Consider the following 26965-nt stretch of genomic DNA (forward strand, 5'->3'; position numbering starts at 1 on the left):
CTACCTCCGTCCTGAGCCTCTGTCCTATGGGGCTGTGGGGGAGGAAATGGAACCATGGCTAGAAAGCACCCTACACGGGGCTCAGGCTCCCAGGTGACAAGGAGCCCCCTTACCTCTTCACCTTTGGATCCTTTGGGTCCCGGCCGCCCCTGGGGTCCCGGATGCCCCTGCAAACCAAGGTGAGATGACAAGGCAGCCCCAGGATTCTCTCCCGGGGAGGGTGGCCAGTCTCCGCCTGGAGAGGGAGGGTGGGGAGGGGTTTGGGGATGCAGGCTCTGGGGGTGTCCCCAGGACCAGGGCAGTAAAAAACAGATAGGGTTGTCCCAGCCCCCTGCAGGGAGGTCCCTTGAGGCAGTAAAGGGCCTGGTTCCTTAACTCCCCTCCATCGGGGCAGGGGGATGTGCAGGAGACACCACTCACGGGCAGGCCCTGCTGGCCAGGCTTTCCGCGGAGTCCTTGGATCCCCTCCTGACCCTGGAAGCCAAGGAGAAGCAGGTGAGGGGGCCCCATGTGGAGGGGACTGAGGGCCTCTTCCAATCTAGAGGAGGCAGACCAGAAACCCTCTGTCTTCCTAGCCAGGTGTCACTTTCCCTCTCTGTCTCAGCTTCTTCTGCAAAATGGGTAGAAATCGTGAGCCTGGCGGGCACCTGCAGCTCACTGGGGCGCTGCCTCCTGCGCCTGTCCACCACCTCTGCTGTGAGAGCTTTCCTGGGCCCAGCCTGGGAGCCCCAAAGGCCCTCCGAGGGGAAGGGGTGGCGCAAAGGAAACAAGCAGCAGCACAAGGCAGGGATGCGTCCCTGCCCTTGCCTTGTCCTCTCCATCCCTTCTTGCCCTCAGGTAAGGTCTCTGCCCCTCCCCTTCCAGGGTGAACAGAAACCCAGGGGCCTCCTGCAGGTGGGTCTGTGTGTGGAGCCTGAGCCCTAATGGTGGAAGGAAAGCTGCCTTCCTGGCTGTCCTACTGTGGGCAGCATGCAGCAGGGCCACGGGCCATGGGCCCCCAGCTTATAACCCTCCCTGTGTGCCGACAGCGAGGAGCTGGGATACTCACAGGGTAGCCAGGGTCCCCCGGGTCCCCACGGTCTCCTCGGTCACCCACTGGGCCCTGAAAAGCAAGGAGGGCAGCAAAGCATGGGGTGCCAGGTGTGCAGGGCCGGGTTGGGCCTCACTGCCCACGGCCTCTGTGGAGCTGGCAGCACCTTCACCCAGTCCGGCTTCCCCTTCCCCCCAGGGCACTGGCTCCAGCTCCAGCTCCATGACAATCCAGGGTGGGGAAAGAGGTGGGTGGGGGAGGGGGAGGGGGCCTTACCCGGTCCCCAGGTGGCCCAGGGGGCCCCTCAACCTTGCCGTCCTCGCCCTGCTCCCCCTGTGAACACAGAACTGGCTTTAGGCTGCGTCTCCTGCTGCTGAGGAGGTTTGACTTCCAGGCCCTTCACACTGGTGCCAAAAGGACCTCCGTGAAGGTGACGTCCGGCCTCATCAGGGTGACCACTGGGCCACTGAGGCCAGAGAGGGAAAGGGGCTGCTGGGGTTGCAGGGGGTGGGGGGGCTACACAACATCTCAGCCAGACCAGGACGAGGAACCAGGATGCTGAGAGCACAGGACAGAGCTCCTCCCCTCCACGCCCCTGGGGACCGCCACACCGGCCACTCAAGCTGGAGGACTCTGGAGGGCACAGCAAAAAGCCCAGGTGCTGGGTCAGAGATCTTAGCGCGGACTCCAGCTCTGGGTGACCCTCCATAACTGCTTGCCCTCCCTGACCTCTTCTCAGCTGCAAAACGGGTGAATGGTGGGTGCTGCCCACAGGGCAGTGTGAGGACCCCATGAAATGAGACCAGCACAGGCGACTCAGACACTCCTCGCCCCAGCCCATAAAGCAGGCGCTGCTCTCATCCCCGCTTACAGATGGGGACAGCAAGGCACAGGGGTGACGTGACTCGCTCAGAGGTCTTCAGTCCTCTTTAAGAGCCGCTTTCTCCAAACCTTGCTGAGAGAAGATGGACAAAGATCCAGCCCTAGGATGAGCCCAGAGCCTGGGATGGGAAGGTCCTAGGGCTTCCCCTGCACCACTCAGCAGCGAGCTGGCCTGGGCGTCCTGTCCTTAGAACACATTCCTAGCTGCAAAAAGGGCTGGTCGTCCCTCTGCCTTGTTGCACAGGACTCCACAAGGAAATGCGGGTCAGCGCTCAGCACACTGCTGTGCACTGAGGGGCTCAGTAGACAGGCTCAGAGTGGCTGCTGGTAATGAAGCAGTGATCTGTGGCACAGATGAGGCTGAGCAAGGCTGGGGAAGGAGCAGAGCCATGCGCTGAGAGCCTTGGGCCACTGCAGGCCACTCTGGACCTGGGCCACCCGCAGGTTCGTGGGATGGGGCACCACCTGCCAGCTACAAGGAGGGTATAAGTGGAACAGCCAACAGCAGAACCTTGGGCACAGAACCACGTGGCGCCCAGGAACTGGTGTCATCTCTATGGGGGGGCCAGTCAGGACAGCCTTGAGCCCCCTCACTGTCACTGTCACAGGGAGTGCAGGAGGGGGAGAGCTCCTCCTTGGAGCTGGAGCAGGTCCCTGAAGCGCAACAGCCAGGGTTGGTGGCTGTAGGCCATTGGCTGGGTTCTGTGGCTCCTGTGGCTAGAGGCTGAGGGGTGGGATGTGGCCCACAGCGTGGAACCAGTTGTTCCCAGGGAGGTGGCCCAGGCAGCAGGGCTTCCCTCTCCTTCTGCCCAGCCCACTTTCTATGGCTCTATGACTCAGTTCTTGGTCCTGCAGTGGAGGGAGGCAGCTGGAAGGGGTTGCCTGGAGAAAGGAGGTCATGTTTATCCAATAAGCTCTGTATGTCAGGACTGGGTGAGGCACATCTCATACCTTGTTTCATAGAATCTATGCACCAATCTTGCATTGCTGGGAAGCCTGTACCCATTTTACAGACAAGGAAACAGGCCCAGTGAGGGAAGCCTCTTAGCCATGACTACACAGGGGACAGGGGGTAGACTGTACCTAAAGCCAGCTCTCCAGACCCTGCAGGCCTCCTGACAAATCAGATAGCTATAATTTGAAGATATGGTCTTTTTTAGCGAAAAAGCTAGGGGAGCCTCTCCTCTTTCTTCCTAGGGTTTCATCCCATCTCCCCAATCCCTCTGGCCCCCAACTTTGCAGATGCAGGCCTTAGGGGATTTGCACGGTAAACAGCATATTAGCTCCTCTAAGAGTCCATTTCTGGCTGGGGAAGTGGGGCCTGGCATTAGACAGATGGGGTCTGAATCCTGACACTGCCACCCTCCTGCCACCGACCCTGAGCACTGTGGAGACTCGGTTTCCCCACCTGTCATGGGACATTGTCATGTCCAGGCCCAGCTCGTGATAGCGCGCATAGGAGACGTCCTGAGGAAAGAGCTTGTGCATGGTTGTTGAATTTTGGTTCTTCGCTCAAGAATCTCCTCTCTTCTCAGCACCATTCATAGCTGGGGGCTGGCTCTTCATCCACGTGACATTTTCATTTTTTGTCTCTTTAGAGTATCATTTCCCAGACCCCGGCTCAGGGTCTGGAATGTATTAAGTCCCTAATAAATACCTGTCCGATAGTAGATGAATGACTGCATTAATATAACAGCTTTTAAGTCAGATAATATGTCCATGGGAGAGGTGACATGACCCTGAAGCTAAACACACGCTTGATGTCCCTCTTGGCCTCCCTTTCCCAAGGCCCCATCCACTCACGGGTGAGGTGGTTGAGCCCCAGGAACCCCAGGGCCCACCAAAGCCTCGGCAGACTGAGGGCAGGTTTGGTGTCAGGATCGATTCTCAGCAGCCACAGGGACTGCTTCGGGGACTGCAGAGGGCCAGAGCGCAGGCCTTGGGGGCCCCCTGCCTCCTCCTCATTTCAGGGTCTGTGCTAACCCCTGCTGTGCCAGCCCTGGAAGACTGAGGACCCAAGAGGGGCCAGGGTTCCGAGTGGCACTGTCCACAGCTTCCTTCACGGTCTGCCAGCGCCTGCGGCCTCCTCTGCTCTCAGATCTGTTCTTCTCCAAGCGGGAGGAAGGGGCCAGCTGGACAGCCAGCTAGGCCGGGCTAATTCACCAGGTAGTTAGTGGGGAGCTGACTGAGCCACAGAAAGGAGGGGGGGAAGGAGACAGCAGTGGGCCACCTGCAGGAAGCCTTCCAGCTGAGCAATGGAGGCCGGGGGTGGGGGGGAGGGGCGGGCAGAGGGGGCAGGAAGGGAGGAAGATGAGAAGGAGGGACCCAGTGTTGCTAACGCAGGACTCAGAGACTTGGGCTCTGGGGCCAGCCAGGCACCACCTTGAGGTGAATTGGGACCAAGGCCATGGCCATCGGTGACCCCCAACCTGCACAATAGGGTAGGGGCTGCTGCTTGCAAAGTCCATTCCAGCAGTTTTTCTCCTCTCCTGGATCTGCAGCCATGGGTGGGGCATGGACACGCCATCCCCTCTGCCTTGGTGGCTCCTTCCTCGGCTGTTAAGCATCGTTGCTCCTCAGGCTCCATCCTGGGCATTCGGCTGGCTCGGATGTCTCCCTCTTGCTGGGCGGGTGAGCTCACCCCCAGCAGGGCTCCGATGCCGCATGCACAGGGGTGATGGAGTCCAACTGTGTTATTCCTGGTCTGATCAATGTCTGTTTCCCTTGCTTGACTGTGAGCCCCATGAGGGCAGGGAATGTGTCTTTTGTCCCTTGGTAACAGACAGAGGTGACAGCACATGCACATGTGTGGAGGGAGGGTCTAAGGGCTCCTGGGGGAGGGGGTGGCAGCAGTGAAACCTGCCTTGTGGGCAGCCCCCTGGCCAGCAGCCCTGTGAGCTGTGGTGCTCCTGCCTGAACCTTGGGTGCCATGTGGACCAAGGGGCTTGCTGCTGCCTCCCCCAGAGCCGACCTCCACATGCATTCCCAAGACCAAACACCCACCTTTTCGCCTTTGGGTCCAGGAGGTCCGAGGGACCCCACAATGCCTTTGTGTCCCTGCAGGAAAGCAGATGGTAAGAGGTGAGAGAATGGGAAAGTGAAGACTCAGGAAGGAAAATGCAAAAGGACAGGAAGTCGGGGCTGGAGACAGTAAGCTGCACAACAGGGCCCTGGCCAGGCCCCGGCTCGCTGTGTGGCTCTGAGCCATCCCCGTGCTTCTCTGAGCCAAGGCTGCTCAACAGGCCATGTCTTGGGGCTCAGCCAACCCTCTAATGGGGGTGCCAGCCTGGACAGTCAGGAGCTCTGCCCACCAGCTCTGGACAGACTAGGGACCAGCTCTCTGGAGAGCCAACTTAAGCCCTCCAAGGAGGGGCAGGGGCAAGACCCGTGCTTCCACCGACTTCCCACCCTGTGGCCAGAACTACACACACCTGCCTTGGGCTCCTCTCTCCAGCCCCCACATCTCCTTGGGGACTACCCCTCCTGCTCTTTCCCTCTCCTCCCTCCCTGCTGTGCCTCTTACAGACACTGGACTTGGAGCAACTAAGACTGGGACTAGGATCCCACTTCAACCCTAGTTGCTCTCAGAACTCTCACCTGTTCCTTAACCTCTCTGAGCCTCAGTTTCCTTTTTGGAGCAAGCCCTAAGCACCTTGAGCCCTGGTCTTCCCAGATGTGAAAGGTGGGTTTAGCTCACCTACCTCATGGGGAGTGCCAGCTTGGATGTGAAAATGGGCTCCTGGAGAGCTGAGGAACGGGTGCCCCCACCCCCAGAAATACTCAGCGAGGGCCCAGGGCCTCGCTCTCCCCACTGCCCCCATCCCTTCGGTGGTCCTCCCCCACTTCCCCCATTTCCAGGGGCTCTGGCCTGGAAGAATGTGGGGCAGAGCTGAGGGGGTCAGAGGGAAGAGAAACATCGTCTCACCTCATAGCCAGCCAGTCCTGGTTCTCCTTGGGCCCCCATCTGTCCTGGAGCACCCTGGGGGGGGAGGGGAGCCTCACTGGGACCAAGAGTGGCTGCCAGTGACGACAGCGGCACCTCCCCTCAGGCCCCAGCCGGGCCAGCCGCAGCCCCTCCCATCTCCTCTGCCCAGAACCAAGGCCCTGCCTCCATGCAGAGCAAACCAGGCCTGTGCCTCAGCCCAGGTCCTGGAGGAACCACCTCCTCCAGCCCTTCTTCTCCCAGCTCCAGCGCTCAGCAGAGCCAAGGGCTAAATTTTCAGACTTAGTGAATCATTTGTTAAACAGAGCCATCAGTACAAATTACATGAGATCTTGCAATTATATTAAAAACAAAGGTAATGAATAGTTTGACATCTATCCTTCCTTAACTATTTTACAACATGTTACTCTGTCCTGTGCCCCTATGGGAGTTGCCATCTGTTGTCTCTGTGGGGGAAATGGGGAGCTGCACCACACATCTCCGGGCTCCCCATTCCATGACTTCATGTGAGAGTTAGACGTCAGCCAGGGTGGGACACACACCCTGGGGGAACTGGCCAATGTCCCCAGCCAGCTCACACCAGCCACCCAGAGATGCTGCCTCACTCTTTTCTCCCCACCACCACGCCCCTCATCCACCTCTCATCCCCTACAGTGTCAGACCCTCCAGGGCCGTTCCTTTGCATGCACCCCCCTAAAGTCACCCAAGACCTGCTGCTGCCTCACCCCAATCCTCCTAAATCCACCCCCAGTGGGAAAATCCTCCCGCGATGAGTACTTCCATGGTCTGCTCCCGCCGCACCCCAACAGCAGGGTTAACAGATCTGGGTCTGCTGAGGACCCCAGAGGACACACAGACCCTCTGAAATGGCAGTAAGTATTTCTATTGTATGTTCTTTTCCAGGGAGAGGAGCTGCAGCTTTCTGCACGCTCCCAAAGAGGTGGCTGGATGCACACGCCCCGGTGCTTAGCTGACAGTGGGGTGGACGCCCTCAGCTCACAGGGACTTCCTGCTGGTGCCTCCCTTTCTGCCTTCACTCTCCCCAGTTCTGTGCCTGACCCCCACCCCCTTGCCCACCCCAGCCAGAGCGTCCTCACCATTGGTCCCAGGCTGCCCCGGGACCCTTTAGGGCCTGGGGTGCCAGGGGGTCCAGGGTCTCCAGGGACGCCCATCTCACCCAGCTGTCCTTGGTAGCCCTTGGCACCCTGCAGCGGGAGGAGAGATAAGATGTTACCAGGTCCAGCAGGAGGGGGAAGAGAGGGATGGGGGGCACATGGAGGGCAGGGAGGAGGAGAAGGAGGGACATGAGGTGGTCCATGTGGGACGCACGGGGAGGATATGGTGGGAGCATGCTGGGGAAGAGGGGAGGGAGCCCACCTTGGCTCCAGTCCGGCCCTTCTCGCCTTGCTTGCCTGGTTTTCCTTCAGGACCCTGAAGTGAGAAAACGAAAAAGAAAGAGAGAGAGAGGCAGATGAGAAAAGGGACGACACTGGGCTGACCCATGCACTGGTTGAAGTCTCTTCTTGGAGCTCTGAGCAGGTGGCCTAACTTCCTATGCCTCAGTGCCCTCATCTGCGAAATGGGGGCAGTAGGCATATATTTTTTCTGATTGATTTATTGTGGAAAAATAAATATAACAAAATCTGTCCTTTTACCCATATTTAAATGTAGAATTCAGTGACAATTACATTCACAATGTTGTGCACCACTATTTCCAAAATTTTTCATCACCCCAAACAGAAACTCTGGCCCCAGTCAGCAGTCACTCCCCATCCCCCTCCAATTAGGATTTGCCTCCTGGAGCCGAGCATCCAACTCCTCGGTACAGTAGCCTGGCCCCAAGAAATGTGTGTGTGGCCAGGCCAGAGAGTCTCTGTGGTCACTGTGGTCCCTGTTGTTGTGGTGACAACCAGTCACCCTCCCCGACCCCCTGTGGTCCTGAGGGGAGCAGTTCTCGGCACTGCCAAGCACTGGTCCCCTCCTAATGACCTGGTGGTGTCAGCTGAAGGTCCCCAAGGCGAACGGCCTTGCCCAGGGTCCCAGCTGGTCCATCATTCAATCCCAGATCTGTCTGACTCCCAGTTCCACCTCCAGGCTCAGGCCCGGTGATGATGCGAGGCAGGCAGGAGGGTTGTTCTCAGCTCCCCACAGCTAAGATGCTGTGTCACTTCTCCAGGGTCCTTGAGGCCCTGTCCAACAGACACAGACTCCTCTCTGTCCAGGAGGGGCTGCTGGGGCTGGAAGGGCTCCTCACAGAGGTACTTGGGCTAGGCACCCAGGCCACTCCCTACGAGACCACTCCCTACTGGGCCACCCTGCCCCTCCCACACAGGACATACCTAAAGGCTGCCCTGCCCCAAGAGGGGCTGAACTGGTTTTGTCTGTGGTCAGGGAAACTGTCTAGTAGGAGTGAGCATGTATAAGTATGCATATGTAAGCTCAAGGGGAACTGGAGAGAACATCTGTCTTCTTGGAAAGCACTAACCAGTCAGTGTGATTCGGCCCCTCCAGCCACATTAAAGAGGCATATGCTGTAGGGCCAGGGAGGTGATGGTCCATCTGTGCTCCAGGCCCTACTCAGAGTGGATGTTTCCCTTTAAGAGGAGGCCCTGACGAACTGAGCTGGAGGACGAGTAAGAAGAGGAGGTCTGAGAGGTTTGTGGAAAGACCTGGGTCATCCCAGAGGGACTTGATTCCTGCCTGAGTATCTCTGCAGCTGTCCTGGAGCAGGGGCAGTCATGTTCAAGGAATGGCCGGTGAACAGAAATTACAGGGTAGCTGGATTTGATTCAGCACAAGGGAGACATGTCTGCTTAGAAGATACAACATGAGCAATGTGTATTGGTGACGATGACTCTCCTTCCTGACAAGCGCCTGTCAGAACAGTCGGTGTTCAGGCCGGAGAGGATGCCTGCACCTGGTGCTCATCTCTCCTATAACCCCAGGCGAGTCCTGCCCCTTCTCTGGGCTGAGACTCAGTTTCTCTGCCTTTAATGATGAAGATCTTAAACTGGTCCCTGTGTTGTCCAACAGAGTGGCCCCTGGCACATGTGGCTACCAAGCCCTCGAAATGTGGCTGCTGTGACTGAGGGACTGAATTCTTAGTTTTATTTACTTTTTAAAAAAGTTAAATGTAAAACTGATAAGCAATCCAGTTACTGGAAATCCAGGGTTTGGAGCACCTTGGTTATATGAATCTACTTTGCCAATTATAACTTTTAGAAAATCTAAATATGGATTAAGTTGTCCAATGAAAATTTCGCACCCAAATTGAGATGTATGGTAAGTGTAAACAATAGACTTCAAAGACTTAGTGCTGACCTCATATCAAAAAAATGCAAAATATATTATGGAATCTTTGTATTGATTGCATGTTGAAATGTTAATATTTTGAATATATTGGAGTGAATAAAATGATACTTAGAGTTAATTTCACCTATTTTTTTTTACCTTTTTAAAACGTAGCTACTAGAAAATTTTGAATTACACTTGTCACTTACTTTCTGTTTCTATTGGGCAGTACGGCTGAGATAAACTCAAGATTTCTTATTTCCCAAGTACTAAAATATGAATAATCCTCAGGGCTTTTAACTGCTGGCTAAGCACTGTGTGTGCACTCTACATTGTATTCAACTTATTCCATTTTCACAACAGTGTGGGAGGAAGGGATGGTTATCCCATTTTAGAGCACATGAAACTAAGGCTCAGCAAGAGGAGGCTGCTGGCCCTGGTTACCCAGCCAGTTTAGAAATGAGATGGAGATGCTCAGTTTCCAGGACACCCCTTCCCCATGGCTGGTCCTCAGTGAGGAATGATGAAATCACAACACAGAAGCTGGCGGAATTTGCCAGTGCACTGCAATGATTGAGCACTTGATATAGAGCCAGGGAGACGGGAGACTGGACACTGCCCAGGAGAGGGCAGCTGCTTGTTCTGAGAACATCCCCTGGTGGGAAACCCCGAGTAAAAATGCAGCATCTAGTGGGATGAGGCTGTGGCACAGGAATTCAGACTTTTGCTGGGCCCCCATCCACATAGATGCATTTCTGGGACAGCCCCACTGGCTCATAAAATTCTATTTTTAAATACTCTACTGTTTCCAAGTCAGAATGGGAGATATGAGTCCTGCAGCCCTGATGTTAAAAAGATTGTAAGTACAATCCCCTGATCTCCTCCACCACCCTAACACACAGTCTGGCCCCAGCGAACCTCTTTCCAATCTGGGCCTATGAGATCCGAGAGTGACGGCAAAATATTGACACTAACACTATTATACAACCATCACCACCACCATCACCACCACCATCACTATCACCTACACCACCATCATCACCTTCACCACCATCACTATCACTATCACCTCCACCACCTTCACCACCATCACCATCACCATCACTATCACCTACACCACCATCATCACCTTCACCACCATCACTATCACTATCACCTCCACCACCTTCATCACCATCACCACCTACACCACCATCACCACCTTCACCACCATCACTATCACCTCCACCACCTTCACCACCATTACCACCACCTTCACCATCATCACCACCTACACCACCATCACTATCACCTCCACCACCTTCACCATCATCATCACCTATACCACCATCACCATCTACACCACCATCACTACCACCTCCACCTCCATCATCACCATCACCACTGCCACCATCACTAACACCATCACCATCACCTCCTCCACTAACAACACCCTCATCATCACCATCACCATCAGCACCACCATAACAGTCACCCTCACTATAACTACCATCACCACCATCCTCCTCCTCCTCATCATCATCACCACCACCCCCACCAGCTGCCAGTCATATGTCCACTTCCCAATTCATAAAGACAATTATATTTCTGGTTCATTTTATTAAATGTTTTCTTATCCAATGTTTTGTCTACTCTTTACGGATGACAAAAACAAGGCTCAGAGAGGAGCAGTGATGTGTTCAAAGTCACACAGAGCCTGGACACTGGAGCCAGGAACTAGGCCCAACCTTTAGACTCTAGGTCCAGGGCACACTAAATCATCAAAAGCTCACTAAAAAGCATCTCTGGAATGAGAACTCAAGGGAGTCTTAGAGCACATTTCTTCTAACTCCTTCATCTCACCAAGGACGAGACCCAGAGAGGGCAAGGGGCAGAGTAGAAGGTCACACAGCAAGTCAGTGATGGAGAGTCAGGGCCAGCACCCCTCCTGCTAAGTCCCCCCAGCCCATTTCTCCACTGCTGGGCCAAGCTTGAGGGAAGTTTCCTCTATTTTATTCTCTCAGTGTTTGGGGCACTCACCCAGCTACAGCTGCTAAGGGGATTAGCACTTTGGTTCTATTTTAGGAAACAAATATGATTTTCCCACAGCCAGTTTATTGCAGGATCATTTGGAGCAATCCTAGGTTAGTCATTTCAATACCCAAGGGGGCAAAGAGAATCCCAAGAGCAGCTCAAATGAAACTGGGCAGCCGTGCCCAGGTAACAGCATAAACCTCTCCCCTTGGGGAATGGAGAGGGAAATGGACAGCCCAGGGAAACTAGGCTAGAAGCAGAGGTGCAAGTCATTACCACCCAGTTGGCTCAAAACGGAATGCCAACAGGCTTGCACATCTGCATGGGCTGCGTATCTGCAAGGCTACCTTACGCTCCGAGCCCAATCAGTTCCAGTGGCCACACCAGTCACATCACATTCTGCTCAACTGTGCAAACAGACCAAGTTTCCCCCAATCACATAATCAAATACCAAGTCATCAGTTGAACACTAAAGGCACTCTAAAGTCAGGTCCCCTGTCCTGCACCCCTACCTAAGTCCTGAGTTCCAGCCACATCAGAGCAGAGGGGTAGTATGTGCAGAGGCAGCCAGGCCTGGGTTCACATCCCAGCTCTGCTATTCTTAAATGTAGGAGCCTTGGTAACTTCAGAGTCCTTGGAGGGTTGCAATCAGTGTCAAACAGGGAATGTTCCAGAAAGCATCGGGCATGATGTCTGCACACAAGCCTTGTTTCACTGTGTGCAGACACCATGCCAGATGCTTTCCAGAGCAGAGACAAGGCAGTTTTCCCTTCCCTACCAAGTTCTACAATCCCAGAGGGCAGGGTGCTTTCTGATTCACTTCTTCACTCTCAGGGGACCTGGCGCACAGAACATGTTCATGAATGTTTGAAGCCTGACTATATAAATTTCTGTGAGGTTGGAAGACCAGAACTTCTCTGTCTATTCAATCAGCAAACAGGATTTCATCCCCTTCTACATGCCAGGCAATGGGCATTAAGAAGGAAAAGAGGAGCAAGACAAGGTCTTGACCCTGGAGGGGGTGGTGACAGTCTCACCACAGTGGTATGTCTTAGGGGGCTTTGGATGCCACTAGAGGCCTGTGGCCCAACTCAGGGGTCAAGGATGAGTTTCTGGAGGACAGCTGAAGGCCAAATAAGAGTCACGCAGGTGATGCAGAAGTAAGAAAGGGAGAGACTCTTAGAGTTAATACCAGGTGCACAGGCCCAGGGTGAAAGCGATGGCTGAGCCCAGATACTGAAAAAGTTCAGCGTGGCTGAATGTGGGGGTCAGATGGGATGAGACTGTCAGGGACCAGGTTTGTGTTGGGCTGGGCAAGTTACCTTAAGAAGACTGGATGCCGTTCTGAGGGCCCTTGGGAGTCATGGGAGGGTAAAGCAGGAGAGAAACGTGAACAGTGGGTGCCCTCAGAGACTCCAAGGTGGAGGAAGCACCACAGCAGGAAACCACTTAGCTGCTGCCAACAACCTCCAGTCCAGGTTCCTGAATCAGTACAATTTCTGCTCTTACCTGGGAGCCCCAAGTGATGGCTCCCACGTACACTCACCGGGAATCCAGTGATGCCAGGGGGGCCAGGGGGCCCATCTTCACCCATCAGCCCCTCCTGGCCTTTCTCACCATGCTCGCCATCAGGCCCCAGGTCGCCCCTGTCTCCCTGGGTAGGGAGAGAGAGAATGAATTAGTAACCAAACCCATTGGAGGCCCCAAGTCCCAGGGCTCCATGCTGAGTTGCAGGACCAGCCAGCAGTCCCCAGAACCTTGAGGGTCCCCGAGCTGCCGGAGGGTCTGGGTTGCCCTGGCCCAGCCATCAAGGAAACAGTTCCAGCCATGGTCATTTCTGTCTGTCCTTATCAGGGCTGGGGAGGGAGAGGGCCTGAGAGAGAAGACAGGAGCCCAGCCTCCCCAGTGCAGTTGGCAGGAAGGATTCAGGTCTGGGGGACAAGGGTTCTTTCTCCCCACCTTAGATAAATTGAGAGGGAAAAAGGTTTAAGGATCTGGAAGAAATTTTTTGAAAGGAAAAATTCACCCAAATCTTACAACTTTTTCCATTTTCTGAGTTCTATTTTCAACCCTTGCCAACACAAAAGCAGTTAATAATGGCAGTAGTAGTAATTGTTATTACTAATAAAGAAAGGTTTTGATCTCGATGTAATAGACTCAGAGCTGTGAAGCAAGTGTTAAAAGGCAGAAAAGCTAGCTGATGGTAAACTAAGGTTTAAAGGTGTAATCCAGTTGGACTGCAGTCTTCCTTAGAAGCTTTATTTCTCACTCTACTGTGCTGCTGCCTGTTCTGCGCAGTTGTCATTCTCACTGGCTGCAGGTGACTCCTCTGTTTGGTGGACAGCAGCTACTACCATATCCAGGCCGTATTTCAGATGCTTTCTCCATTTGACTGACTTATTACTCATAAAAGCTTCCACGGTCAGTGCTCTGTGCCCCATTTTACAGATGAGGAGACTGTGGCACAGTGGAGATAAGTTGTCTTGCCCAAAGTCCTACAACCAGTGCTGGAGTAGTGGTGGTGGAGCTGGCATGTGAAGCCAGACTTTGAGACTCTAAATGGGAGCTGAGGCGTTCACTTGACAGTTATCAGGGCCTTCCTGGGACTGCAGGAGTTTGGGGTACAGGGTTATTTCTTCAGAAAAGCACCCCTTGGCATGGGATTAGTGAAAGCCCAAGGGACGCAGGCGTTTTCTACTTCCGCAAACGCTGGCTTCCTAAACAGCGTTTGAAGCCTATCACAAACGGGAGCCTACGGGCTGCCCTCATCGCATCATTGCCATCTTCCAGCATTTCCAGGGGAAGGGGAAAGTGGGGGCAGGCTGGGTGCTGCCAGGCTGGACCATGGTTAGTGCTCGTGCCCTGGAAGCACCATAGGCAGTAGCCAGAGAGGGGCTGGGCAGTGCCTGCCAGAAGGTCAGCTCCATCAGGGCTGGCCTGCTGCTGGTCTCCATGCAGCCCAGCTGTTATCACTCAGAGAGCCTGGAGGGAGAGGAAATGAAGTCACATGTGAGAAGAAGAGGGCTGGGGAAGGGGGATGCCTTTGCCAGTTTTGGGTCATCCTGTTTTACAAGGGACATCGACAAACTGGTGTGCAACGAGAGGACAGAGCACAGGGTGCAGAGGGCATGAAGCTGGAGGCTGGGGCTTAGGCTGGCAGAGAAGAGAGGTTCTGGGACAGGAACGATGAGAGCCCATTTCTGCAGGCCAGTCCTACTGCAGTCTGGTCTGAGTTTAGGAGACTGGGTTGGGCGGAAGTTTCTGAGGCGTTTTCTAGCTCAGTCCGGGAGTAGTTTCCAATGGAGCAGCCCAGAGATGGCACAGAAGAGGAAGAGAGAGTCTAGGCTGTGCCAAAAGCTGGTACAGAGAAACTATGGGCACAAGGAAAGGGTGGGGTTCTAAGGTTCCTTCCCACGGAGATTTTCAGATTGCAAGCACAGCCTGACATGGAGACGGAGGTTGGCCCAGCTGACCCTCTTAAAGGCTCCCCTGGCTCCAGGACTGTACCTTTGGATTCTCATATTGACTGCCTGCTTTTGCTTGCAGCTCTCAGAGGCTGGCACCCTATTCCAGGTGGCTGGACTGGTTTTCTGAGAGCGGCCCTAGTCTGGCATCCTGGGACCTGTATGAGACTTGGCTAGAACCACGGACTGCCTAGAACCCCAAGGCTGGGCTCCTCCTCAGCTGCGGTGGGTTTCCTTGGGGACTCCATGCAGAATAGGCTCTAGGGTGTCCTGGGGAACCCCAGAATCCTAGGGCATCTGTCAACGCTCAGAAAAGCCTTACAAGTTGCCTAAGTCTAACTTCTCAACATACAGATGAGCAAACCAAGACTCAAAAATAGTGGAGTCCTCCCACCACCACACACTGTATATCTGAGCCACTACTCTGGTCTGAGGACTGGGGGAGAACTGGCTTTGGAGGGAGTAAAAGAGAAAGAAACTAGGACAAGAGCTTCCTGAAAAGTGGAGCAAGGAAGTCAGCACAAGGCAGCCAAGCCTGAGAAGCTTCCATCCCATCCCACCTCAGTGACAACTGCAAGGGACAGGTGGCTGCCCAGGAGTGCAGAAAGAAAGCCACCCCCTTGTGCCTCAGTTTCCTCATCTGTCAAGAGGGAGTGGTAAGGGCTGCAGGGGTTAACTCATCTAAAGCACCTGTCAGTGCTCAGCGCACAGTACTGGTCGGGGTTGGGGGAAAGGGGGTGCCAAAGCTGTTCAGCCCCAGCACCCATCACTGTCACCCCAGAACATCACAGGCACTTGGCGAACACAGTGCGTGTGGGGGTGGGGGTGGCGGCGGTCAGTGCCCCAGCTCTCCCCAACCAGGACCTGGTTCTCAGGCAGTGCAGCAGGGCTGTGGCCAGGAAGGCAGAGGGGATAACGACAGAGGGCGCTCTCGCCTTTGCGAGGAAAACACGAGGCCAAATGGGAGCCAGCCAGGGAGGAGGTTTAAGCTTCAGATGGTGACCAGACTGGCAGGATGACATCCTTGGAGCCCTGCAGCTCTGAGATTGGCCATGTGAATCCTTAGTTTATGGATGTGAAAACCAAAGCCCAGAGAAAAGACAGGGGTGATCCAAGGGTCCGTGCAGAGTAGGTGGGTGACAGAGGGGAAGGCCTGCGACACGGCACAAGGACCCGGGCTGGCAACTGACTTCACAGTGAGCCCGACCAGGCTGGTCTGTGAGTTGGAAGCCACAGACCAGCCTGGCTGGGGTAGGGCTAACAGAGATGATGACATCTGTCCCTGGTTCAGGTGTGCTCCCAGCACTTCTTTAAATTCCCAGCATCTGTGGCTGACAGATGCATTTACAGAAGTGGCAGGACCAAGTCTGAGCCATGAGCTTTGGTGCCAGTGAGCTCTGGCTTTGAATTTCAGCTCCTTTCCTCATAGCTATAGACACACCATTTATTAGCTGTGTGTCCTTAGGCAAATTTCTTAACCTCTCTGAGTGTCAGTTTCCTCCATGGTACCTTTGATTGAGGTGATATGTATGAAGGGTCTGGTACTTGTGCAACCAGCCCTCCATAAATGGTACTTACAGGTCATTAGAGTGATTAGCGTTTTCCTGATCTTTTAGGGTGTTTGGAAGACAGTAATTATCACCCTCTAGCTTTAGACCTGGCACAGAACAGGAGTTCAGGATCTACCCTTGGCCGGGAGAAGCTGAAGTGTCAAGAAGAGCAGCAGGAGAAGTGGAAGGCAGGACTGGAGCCCCGTCCCCCCCATGCAGGCGGCCAGGTGGGCAGAGTGGGAGGCAGTGCAGGTCTGGGTTGGCCCTCCCCGCCCCTGCTCTCAAAGGGAGTCAGGGGTTTGACCTCAGAGCTTTATGGGAACACAGTACTTCGAGGAGAAAATCTGAGTCCTGGGTGGAGGGCTGTAGGGCCAGAACAACTCCCTCCCCAGACCCTGATCCAGGATACACTTACCTTTAGGCCATCAGGTCCCATAGGACCACTGTCGCCCTCCAGGCCTGGCTCTCCCTGGATGGGGTAATGGGGAAAGAAGAGGGAACATTACTAGGGAGGGAGTCCCAGCATGGTTTTACTTCCTACTTCCTCCCTGGAGGCAGTACTCAACCCCCGGAAGCCAGATCTCCACGCATTTAGGCCCTGGGGGCTCTGTGGCACAGACCTGCCACCTGGATGCACAGCAGTCCGGGGGTGAATTAATAAATGAGTGGGAATGAAGAGGTGCCCACTCTCAGCTCTGCAGAGAATCAGAGCCATCCTGGACAGGGCTGACTACGGTGGGGAAGCAGTGATGCCTAGTGGTTAAGAACTGTGGGGCCGTCTGACCCTCAACCAGGTACCCTCCCGTCCTTCCAGCTCTAAAAACGCCGCTGGACTGCTCAGGTCACAAAACAAGAATTCACAGCTGTTCAGAGTCAAGAGTAGGAAGGGGCCCCAGAGACGATCAGATATAGGAATGGCAAAGACATGATAGCTGTGTGCACTCTGCCCTTTCATACCCTCAGCAGGCATTGCTATCAACCCACTAGATGTAAACTCTGTGACGGCAAGGCCTTTCTTTTTTTTATTAATTAAAAAAAATTTTTTTTAAATATCAAAAAATACCAAACACAAACATTCCTAACTTTAGATCATTCTGTTCTACATATATAATCAGTAATTCACAGTATCATCACATAGTTGCATATTCATCATCATGATAATTTCTTGGAACATTTGCTTCTATTCAGAAACAGAAATAAGAAAACAGAATAAAATTCATATATACCATACCCCCTACCTCTCCCTTTCAATGATCACTAGCATTTCAATCTAAATTTATTTTAACATTTGTTCCCCCATTATTTAATTTTATTCCATATGTTTTACTGGTCTGTTGATAAGGTAGATAAAAGGAGCATCAGACACAAGGTTCTCACAATCGCACAGTCACATTGTGAAAGCTGTATCATTATACAATCATCTTCAAGAAACATGGCTACTGGAACACAGCTCTACATTTTCAGGCAGTTCCCTCCAGCCTCTCCATTACATCTTGGATAACAAGGTGATATCTACTTAATGAGTAAGAATAACTTCCAGGATAACATCTTGACTCTGTTTGGAATCTCTCAGCCATTGACACTTTGTCTCATTTCACTCTTCCCCCTTTTGGTCGAGAAGGTTTTCTCAATTCCTTGATGCTGAGTCTCAGCTCATTCTAGGGTTTTTCTCAATCCCTTGATGCTGATTTCTGTCCCACATTGCCAGGAAGGTACACACCCCTGGGAGTCATGTCCCATGCAGACAGGGGGAGAGTGGTGAGTTTGCTTGTGTTGGCTGGAGAATGAGGCCACATTTGAGCAACAAAAGAGGTTCTCTTGGGGGTGACTCTAAAATTAGGGCTAATTTTAAGTAGGCTTGACCTATCCTTTGTGGGGTTAAGTTTCATATGAACAAACCCCAAGATTGGGGGCTCAGGCAAGGCCTTCTTTTTACTGCTGTTTCCAGTGGTTTCAGAGAAGTGTCTGGCACACAATGTGCAATCAAAAAACACTTCCTAAATGAATGCTTGTTATTCCCTTTCTTATCAAGCCTAGATGGAGCCTCAGGATCCTTTTAACATGGTACTCCATAAGACTGCCCTAATCATCCTTAGTTGACACATCAGATCTCCAAACTCCGAGTTCCCCCAGTATCATTCTGTGACCTTCCCCTTTCATTCCATGCCTTAACTTGGTTTGTGGAGTTTCTGTTAACTTAGGGCCAGGGGTAGCAGAAGAATTAGAAAAAAAGGAAAAAAATGACAAATGAGGAGACCTGGGTTGGGGGCCTGTCCCTCCATTAACTGTGACCTATACTAACTCTGTCTCCTGGGCCTCCTCGCTTGGTAAGGTGCTAGAGGATGCCAGCTTTGTAGCCTTCCCAGCACCCCATGGGTCCACATTCATGCAGGGACCTTAAAAAAGTGGCATGGAACGTAGAGATATGGACAAAGCTTTTCAGAGAAAACCAAACTTTGTGGGCTTATTTTGGACAGGAGATGTTACCTTCTGTGGAACAGTGTCTGGGGATATGAAAAGGAGCCCTTTGATTAAAGCACTTAAAGGTCAAATAAATGTGGAGACCTTGGCTTAATCCGAATGAAGCCAGTTGATCACAACTTTCTAGATCCTTGAAAATTCTACAGCTAATGTGTGAGAAGGAGCACTGAGTATGTGACTCCCAAACATTTTGATCACAGAACAATTTTTTTTTGAAGTGCACCACTAAGTTGTGGAAGTGCCAGCTTACAAAGAGACGCTGTTGAGGTTGTAGACATGAATGATCTCTTTCTGCAGCTGAGAAAACTGAGATTCAGAGCCCCATCCTACTACCCCAAACACTGGATGAGACAGTTCAAGAGCTTTCCAGGGAGAACGATTTTGCTTCAACTTACCCGCTGCCCAATGAGGCCCTGCTCACCAGGGATGCCCAGAGGTCCAAAGTCACCCTAGGAGAAGCCAATATAAATCCATCTGGAGGGGGCCACAGCCAGCCCTCACCACCTCTTTCCATTTTTATTACAAAACCTCAACCACAGCTCCATTCCAAGTCAGTCCTAGCCATGTCCTTCTCCCATACCAGAGCAGAAGGATCATCAGGGCCAACAACACCATCATCATCAATACCTCCGACATCCATCATCATCACCTTCAACATCAACATCACATCACTGCATCAATTTCATCAACGCCTTCTTCTTCCTCATCATCTGCATTGCTGTCATTACAGTTAACACATGGCTTGGTTTTAAGTATCTTTTTCTATATTACACATTTACTTTAAGCAACTCTGTAGGGATCTCTAAGCCCACCTCCAAGCCCACCTCCTGTCTGCGGGAACAGGTGGAGGCAGGCACTGAGCTCCAAGTCCTGCGACAATGGGAATAACCCCACTTACATCTTTTTTATGTATGGAGTGGTTTCCTGCACTTTTGTTTGAGCAGAGGATTCTGGGACTAAGCCAAGTCCCTCTCTGAATGGCAGGGAGACTCAGGCACAGAAGGGGGTGATATGCTGCATGGGTCACAGCCCCTGACTGGCTCCCCTGCACCCTCCCTCAACAGCGCCCTTGGACCAGCGTCACTCATGGGCTCCTGGGGTCTGGATGGGGAGCAGTGTCCACTTCCAACAGCAGAAAAGGGAAGGGCTCTCCCTGGAGCCCAGGTATCAATAGGTGCCTGTTTCCTGGCAGCTCATGAGGGGTACCGATGCAGAAATGCAGATGGTATCACCAAGGCAGGAGGCACGCTGCCCCAGCGTGGAGAGAGAGGCGGTGCCAGAGAAAACATTGCTGGGCAGGGGGCAGGGGTGGGGGCTCCGTGCTGGCTGTGCACTCGCTGTGGCCACTGCCAGGCCCCGCTTCCCTGCCAGGAGCACAGAGAACCCATTATCCCAGGCACAAAAAGACCTGTTTCTCTTCTGTGGGGAGGACAGAGCTGCCAGCTGGGAGCTGGTTTCAACAAGTTATTTTTCTCCTCTTTCATCCCAGCTTACCTTCATGCCTGCTTCCCCAGGAAGGCCCGGTTCTCCCACTGCACCGGGTGGCCCCTGCAAGAGACTAGCACTAGTCACTCTTGGAGAGAGGGCTGATGCTTGGCAGTAAGTGAGAGGGTAACAGGCCCAGAGAGGGTAAGAGAGGTGCCTCAGTTTCCCCAGCAGGAGAGACAGAGAGCTAGAAGCAGGCCTCAGGCCCCCAGAGCTTGGAGCCGGGACAAGGGGGCCACCACATTAGGAGCCCCTTGGCAAGGACAAGGAGGAAAGTTTCATGATTCACATAATGATGGGGAGGAGGCCAACACATGCAGTGCTCAGGGCTGAGAGCTTCGGGCCCTTCCCTCTGCAGCTAGACCGAGAGGGTGAGGATGGGAAGGGACCTGAGTTATCACAGGGCATGGCTGCAGCCCTAGTGCAACTCCATCTCCCCCGTGGGCTCAGTGTTCTCCTGCGGGTCAGTCAGCGGTGTCTGAGGCCCCATTCCAAGGTCAGACCTCTGTGCTCGGGTGAAGTCCTAGCAGACAGAGTGTGTGTGTCTACATGGTGGGCAGGGTGGGGGGAAGTGAGGGGAATACTGCCTTCCATGGTGCCAAAAACAGGCAGTGCCACCCTCCTGTGAGTGTTCTGGCTCCGCTGCATTACATCCAATGCCCCCTGGGACCAGGCAGCCCAGCTCCTTGCCCTGTGTCATCAGGGTGGATGTACCATCCTTCTGTGTATCCACAGGACAGGACCCCCTCCCCAGCCAGGACAGGAATGGCAGATAGGTCACCCTGAGGAGGGCTGGGGACCCAGAAGCAGCAGCACAGGACTAACAAGGGCTCCTCGGCTCTCACCTTGGCTCCCATCCCTCCTGGAGGGCCGATCGGCCCCTGGGGGCCCTGGGCACCCTGGAAGACAGACAGACAGACAAACAGTAAGTTGGGAGAAGCCAGCCTGGAGGGATGGATGAGGGAGAGGGCTCACATTGCCCAGGGCTCCCGCTCCCCAGCCTACTAAGTGTCGCGGTGTCTGCAGCTCCCTCTCCCCGCTCGCCTCCATCTGATGCCATCCAGTCCATTCTGCACACTCCCCTACAGGCCCTTCCCTGGTCAGAAACCTTCCAGTCCTGAACCTTGCTCGCTGTTCCCTGTGCCTGGATTACCTTTCCACAGCAGCGCCTCTCCAGACAGCTCCCCCACCCCCACCACTGCCAGGTCAAATCCAAAGGAAAGAAGTGGCTCCTCCAGACCTCAGGATGTGTGGATGAAGTAGTGGCCCAAGCGGAGGAGATTCTCTCCTCCACCTGCCCTGTCAGGGACATCTCCTCCAAAGTCCGTCAAGACTCCCTCTCCTCCTCCCTACCTCTAGCACCACCAGCCCAGCCCTGCCTGCCTCTGCAGCCTCTCACGGGTCTCCCAGAGACCTGGGGGCTCCCTCTCAGATTTATCCCTCACAAGGGGGTCTGCTGCAGTGCAAGCTGGTCAGGTCACCTCCTCTGTTTTGAACACTCAATGACTCCCCATTGCCCTTGAGATAAAAAGCAACCTATCTCCACAGCTTTCCATGGGTCCCTGCACCTTCCTCCTGTCTTCTCTGCTGCCTTGCTCTCTCCACTCCAGCCATACTCAGTTCTTTTTATTTCCCTATCAGCTCATTAGCTCATTCTCATCCTCCTTCCCTCCATCCCTTGGAGACTTGACATACACTGTTCCCTCTGACTCACACTGTGCTACGCTCTCTATGTATGTTTTCTCATCTAATCTTCATGACAGAATGGCAAGGCAGAGGCAATTATCCCCATTTTGCTGGAGAGAAAACAGAGCCTGGAAGGCAGGCAGAGCTTACACTCAAATCAGCTACCCCTCTGGTGAGCTCCCTGTACAATGCCCTTGCTGCCCTCAGAGACCTGCCCATCAGGGCAGGGGAGACCCTGCACTGTCCCTCTCCAACTCCTTTCCCTGTCTGACCATCTGGTCCATTCCCCCGATGGGTGGCCTTTCTGCAACCAGCCTACCAGGGGCAAACATGCAAAGAAGGGAGGGGGAGAGCCCTTACCCGTTCTCCTGGGAGGCCCTTGGTGCCTGGGGGGCCCGAGGGACCCTGGATGCCCTGCAGAGGCAAGACAAAGGTGACCACACTCCTTCTGCGGCTTCCTGTGCTGCCTGTCCCATTGGCCCCAGTCAAACCCACTGCCGGGTACTCAGGTCTGACCCCTGCTCTCCCCGCCCCAGGCTGATAGAAGGGGAGCCTGAGACCTAGAGGGGGAGGGCAGCCAAGGCGAGGCGGGGGCGGGGGGGGACAACTAGAGCTTCTGGGAGCCTGAGTAAAGTGACTGCGATGCTCCCCAAAGCCCCACGAAGAGAATTCCAAAAACTGAGGGTACTTACAGGAAAGCCTCGGGAGCCCATGTCCCCTCGCTCGCCGACTGTGCCCTGGAAGCATATTGGGGGTTGTTAGAGGCCGAAAGCCATGGAAGGCTGTGAGAGACACAGATTACCAAGCAGCAAACTGGAGGGGACCTGGGGACGTACCTGCTGCCCAGGCTGGCCCGGCCTTCCCTGGGGTCCTGGGGGACCCTGCAGACAGCAAAGCATGTGAAGGGGGGGACGTTGTGAGAATGGGCCCTACCCAGGGAAGGGACCCTATCCCACCCCCACCCCCTGGGGAGATGACAGGATGCCCTGGGTCAAAACGTCCAGCCCTCTCCCTACTGTGCATGTGGAAAACCACAAAGGGTAGTGGTGAGAACCAAGGACTCCAACCCTGCTGAGGCTGCAAAAGTCCATCTCTGCCCTCGGGGGTTCTGGGGAAGGGAGAAGGGGTCCCATGGGATTCCCATCACTCTCACTTCTGTTCTTGCTCTCACATCACTTTCACTCTCGCTCTTGTTCTCTGCACTCGTTCTCCCCATCCCCATGCTCTGTGCCTGCCAGGGGGCCAGGAGTGGAGGGAGCACTCTCAGGACCTGGCCCCGAGGCCTTGCAGGACCCCTGCCACCCTGGAGAGCCCCAGGGCTGAGGCAGGTGTGGTCCTAGGGTGCTGAGTTCCTGGAGGCTGCGGTGGAAGGCAGGGCAGGCCATGGCGGTCCGTACCTTGAGGCCCCTGGACCCGGGCTCCCCAGCTGTTCCATCTGGTCCTCGGGGACCCTAGAATAGAAGGGGTTAGCACAGTGGGCATTGGGGGCCCCCTGGGGTTGAGAACTGGGGCTGTCTCCTCCTCCATTTCCTGGCGGCCCCCACCCTGAGGTTGGGTCACCCTGGGCAAGTGCCTGCTAAGATGACTCTGCCGAGGGCATGGCCCAGGTGAACTCAGGGTAGGCCCTGCGGTGTAGGAGGAGGCCAGAGCCTGCCCAACGCTGCCCATGGGTACCCCAGGAGTCGGCCAGCCAACCCATTTCACAGGCACGGAAACTGAGGGCCTGAGCCGGGAGGCATCTGCCCAAGTCCCCACAGAGAGGTCTCCAGACTCCGCTGCAGAGGCTCCTTCCAGAGCACGGGGGTTGGAGCAGGTGTGTGGGCCACAGCCCTTGGGCGGACCTCACAGAGAAGGACCTGGGGAAGGTCTCGATGTGGCCAGAAGCGTGGCCCAGCTCACCCTGGAGGAGCTGATGTGAGGAGGGGCCAGGAGCAGGAGTTGGGCAGCCATTCCCTGGAGGCTGGAGCCTGGGGAGGACACCCTGGCAGGTGGATCCTGTCCTCACCCTACTGCACAGATGGGAACTCTGAGGCCCAGCCGAGGGCAGTGACTTGTTCCAGGTCACTTAGCACACTAGCAGTTGGTACCCCACCCCAGGGTCCACCTACTGCCCCCGTGGCCCTTCACGGGACCCCCACAGGGGCACATTGGGGTGGATGTCCTGGAAAAGGCCCTGTGGAGAAGAGTGGGGTGTTGGTTGTGAGTACTCAGTAGAGACCATATTGGGGAGACAAAGAGGATCGTATGAGAGAGGCTGGCCTACCTCAGCCTGGGAGCCTGGGGCTCTGTGCAGCCCTCCCATGGACTAGGGGCCTGGGGAAGACCCTGGGCGTGTGAGGGTCACAATGAGGTACGAGGAAATGACCCAAGAAAAAAGCCATTTAAAAATGGAACAATGAAATTTTCTATTCGAATTGAATATGGGATATTTCAATTAATAACTGAATGGAAAAAAAGGTGAAAATTCTACTTATTAGCTGCCTGGGACTCTCAGAACTTCAATTTCCCACCACAGCCTTAAATAGTGCCTCATTTATTGAATGAGCCAAGGGACCCTGGACTGAGGCCAGTGGTTCTGCTTGGAGCCTTTCTTCCCAGTGCTTCCAGGCTGAGGGCAGGGTCTACCGAGGGGCCAGCACTAGGCACACCTGTGGATGCTCAGGAGATAGCTGGTGCCTCAGTTATCTCATCTCTGAAATGGGAAGACAAAGTCACAAACTCAAATGCACAAAAAGTGAGCAGCTCGGTTGGTACCTGGCATACAGTTAGCACTTAATAATGACTGGTTCTTGTCCTGCTTGGTTCTGTCAGAGAAGGCTGCAGGCTCCCCAGGGATACAGAGGATTGGCTTGGCAAATCTGATATTAGTCCCTTCCTCAGAATAGGCAGCTTCTAATACGCTTTGTGGAATTGGCAGGTTCAAGATGAGTGTCAACATTCAAACAGGCCAATCCTAATGATCATTTGAATGCTGGGGTGCTAGTCCTGGTGCTGCCAGAAACTTGCTGTGTGACCTTGGGAAAGCCATATTCCCTCTCTGGGCCTCAGTCTCTGACTAAATTAATTACCTGTGTCCTTTCAGCTGGGACACTGTCAGACCATGGACACAGGCCTGGCTGAGATGGAGTTGGGTAGTGGTGGGTCTGTCATGGTCATGGGGACTGCGGCAGAGTCTAAGCTGATGGGCAGGCAGCCCTGCTGTTCTGAGAGATGCCTTGTGGCCCTGGCTCTGTCTCTACTGCCTTAGCAGAGGTACAAACTTCCCTGGAGAGTCACAGCTCTGGAAGAAGAGCAAGGCATAGAAGCTTCAAGAACTCAGCCCAAAATCTCACAGCATCTTGTTTATCTTATAAACGAAAGCCATTGTGGGAGAAAGGTCATGTGAGCAATAATAATGAAAACAATTGTCTTCATTTTGTCAATGAGGAAAAAGGCTCAGGATACAAGTGAACTTGTCCATGGCCACACAGCTGATAAGTGGAGGGACCAGAATTTGAGTCCAAGTTTGTAGGATGCCTGTTGTTTTTCTTCACACCACTACTGACACTGTTTATCAGTATGGAAGTGAGTAGCCTGTCAGTGGGTGTAAGCAACTCAGGGCCTAGAGCAGGCTAGGAAGGTTGCTGGGAGAAGCAGGGTATTGGAGAAGACAACCTCTAACATCCCCGTTACCTGGGAGCACCCAAGAGCTCATGGAGAGGCCAGGGTCTAACTTGGAAGGACAACAGGACTAATCTTTCATGTCTGGAGAGAAGTGGAGGCAGTGGGACCACCAGCCACCATCTCTCCCCAGCTGCATGGCAGGGTAAGGAGCGAGGGACACTAATCCTTGCTTTGACCAGTTGACATTCACACTGGGCATCCCCCAGGCCTGCCCCCTCCTTTTCCAGTGAACACAGGCCAGCCTGCCCCTCTGGAGGAAGGCCTGGGTCTCAATCAAAGCCACATGCCTGCCCTATTGAATCTGTTCCCCTAGAAAGATGTTTGCAATCACGGCTGGGGCTCCCCGCCAGTCAGGCTTGGCAGGAAAGATCCAGCCAAACCTGAGTTCCTGCCCAGGACAGTTAATTTTGTAGCAAAGAGCTAGATGAATGAGAGGGAATGAACATGTACACAGCACCTACTGCATTAAATCACTTGTTCAGTGATTTAATCCCCACGACCATGATGAGATCGGTTGTTACTGACCCATTTCAGAGGGAGAACCAGAGGTTTAGACAGGGAAAGCAGGTGCCTGCAGTCAAAGGGGAGGAGCTGGGATTCAGGGCCAGTTCTGCTGAGTTCTCATCCTCACTCACAGGAGCTGAGGTGAGTTTCAAGCATTTCAATCCCTGAATCCTTACAGCTCCCCCATATGGAGGAATCAAGGTCAACCACTGAACAGACAGGGGATAGTCTCAGAGGTCAACAAACTAATCTGAGGTTCCACAGCTGGTAATGGGCCTGTCTGCCCCCAGAATCCATGCACCTTCCACTGGGGCTGCTGAGCTCCAGCTCTAGCTGGCAGTCCCAACCAGGGTCTAAGGGTCTGAGGTCCCACCCAGCCCCTGGCTTCAACCTCTTAGCACTCATTTTTCCCAGGGAGGGATTGGGGAAATGGAATGGGTAGCAGGGTCCACCTCACGAATAGGCAGAGGAGCAGGCAGGGCCTTCCTCATGCAGAGAAACTGAAGCCCCTAATGCTGCAAGGCCTTGCCCAGGTCACAGGTAGGCCAGGAGCTACATGGAGACTTGCCCAGACTGAGCTTTCACAGGCACGATGGATGCTTCTCCACCCCCCTGCCCTCAATGACCTCATCTACGAAGTGGCCAGGGATAATCTGTTTTGGGGGTCCGGGGGTGTTGATCCCACAGGTTTTGCACTTCTGCTGAATCCTGCAGGGGCCGGAGGCTGAGCTCCTGAAGCTCCCTGGCCCTGGAGACCTTGAGTGGTTGGGAACTTCTTCAAGCAGGAGACACGTTCTTTAAGCCACTATTGGGAAGGGCTGGGGAGTCGGGGGGGGGGGAGCCCCAAGAGCTGAGGGAGGCCTGAGCCTAGCATCTGGGTTGGGGGCTGGTGATAATGCCACTCTCTGGGGCAGGAGGGAATGTACACAAGTTCAGGGGGATCCCAGCTACCCACTCCATGGGCCTCAGCCCA

General features: G+C 54.2%; 1 protein-coding gene across 1 annotated transcript in view; it reads right to left on the bottom strand.

Moving 5' to 3' along the window:
• Positions 1–26965, bottom strand: part of COL27A1 (collagen type XXVII alpha 1 chain) — a 155980-nt gene that overhangs the window by 19495 nt on the left and 109520 nt on the right. Inside the window, exons 29-45 of the mRNA XM_077142432.1 lie at positions 23223–23276; positions 22662–22706; positions 22518–22562; positions 22186–22239; positions 20985–21038; positions 20149–20202; positions 19050–19103; positions 16589–16642; positions 12706–12813; positions 7233–7286; positions 6953–7060; positions 5838–5891; positions 4916–4969; positions 1307–1363; positions 1049–1102; positions 421–474; positions 114–167 (exon numbers count right to left, since the gene is read on the bottom strand). Of these exons, the coding sequence (XP_076998547.1) occupies positions 114–167; positions 421–474; positions 1049–1102; positions 1307–1363; positions 4916–4969; positions 5838–5891; positions 6953–7060; positions 7233–7286; positions 12706–12813; positions 16589–16642; positions 19050–19103; positions 20149–20202; positions 20985–21038; positions 22186–22239; positions 22518–22562; positions 22662–22706; positions 23223–23276 (1011 nt within the window). The remainder of the gene's footprint in view (positions 1–113; positions 168–420; positions 475–1048; positions 1103–1306; positions 1364–4915; positions 4970–5837; positions 5892–6952; positions 7061–7232; positions 7287–12705; positions 12814–16588; positions 16643–19049; positions 19104–20148; positions 20203–20984; positions 21039–22185; positions 22240–22517; positions 22563–22661; positions 22707–23222; positions 23277–26965) is intronic.

This window comes from Tamandua tetradactyla, chromosome 2 (genome assembly GCF_023851605.1).
Source record: "Tamandua tetradactyla isolate mTamTet1 chromosome 2, mTamTet1.pri, whole genome shotgun sequence".
NCBI classification, from domain to species: Eukaryota; Metazoa; Chordata; class Mammalia; order Pilosa; family Myrmecophagidae; genus Tamandua; species Tamandua tetradactyla.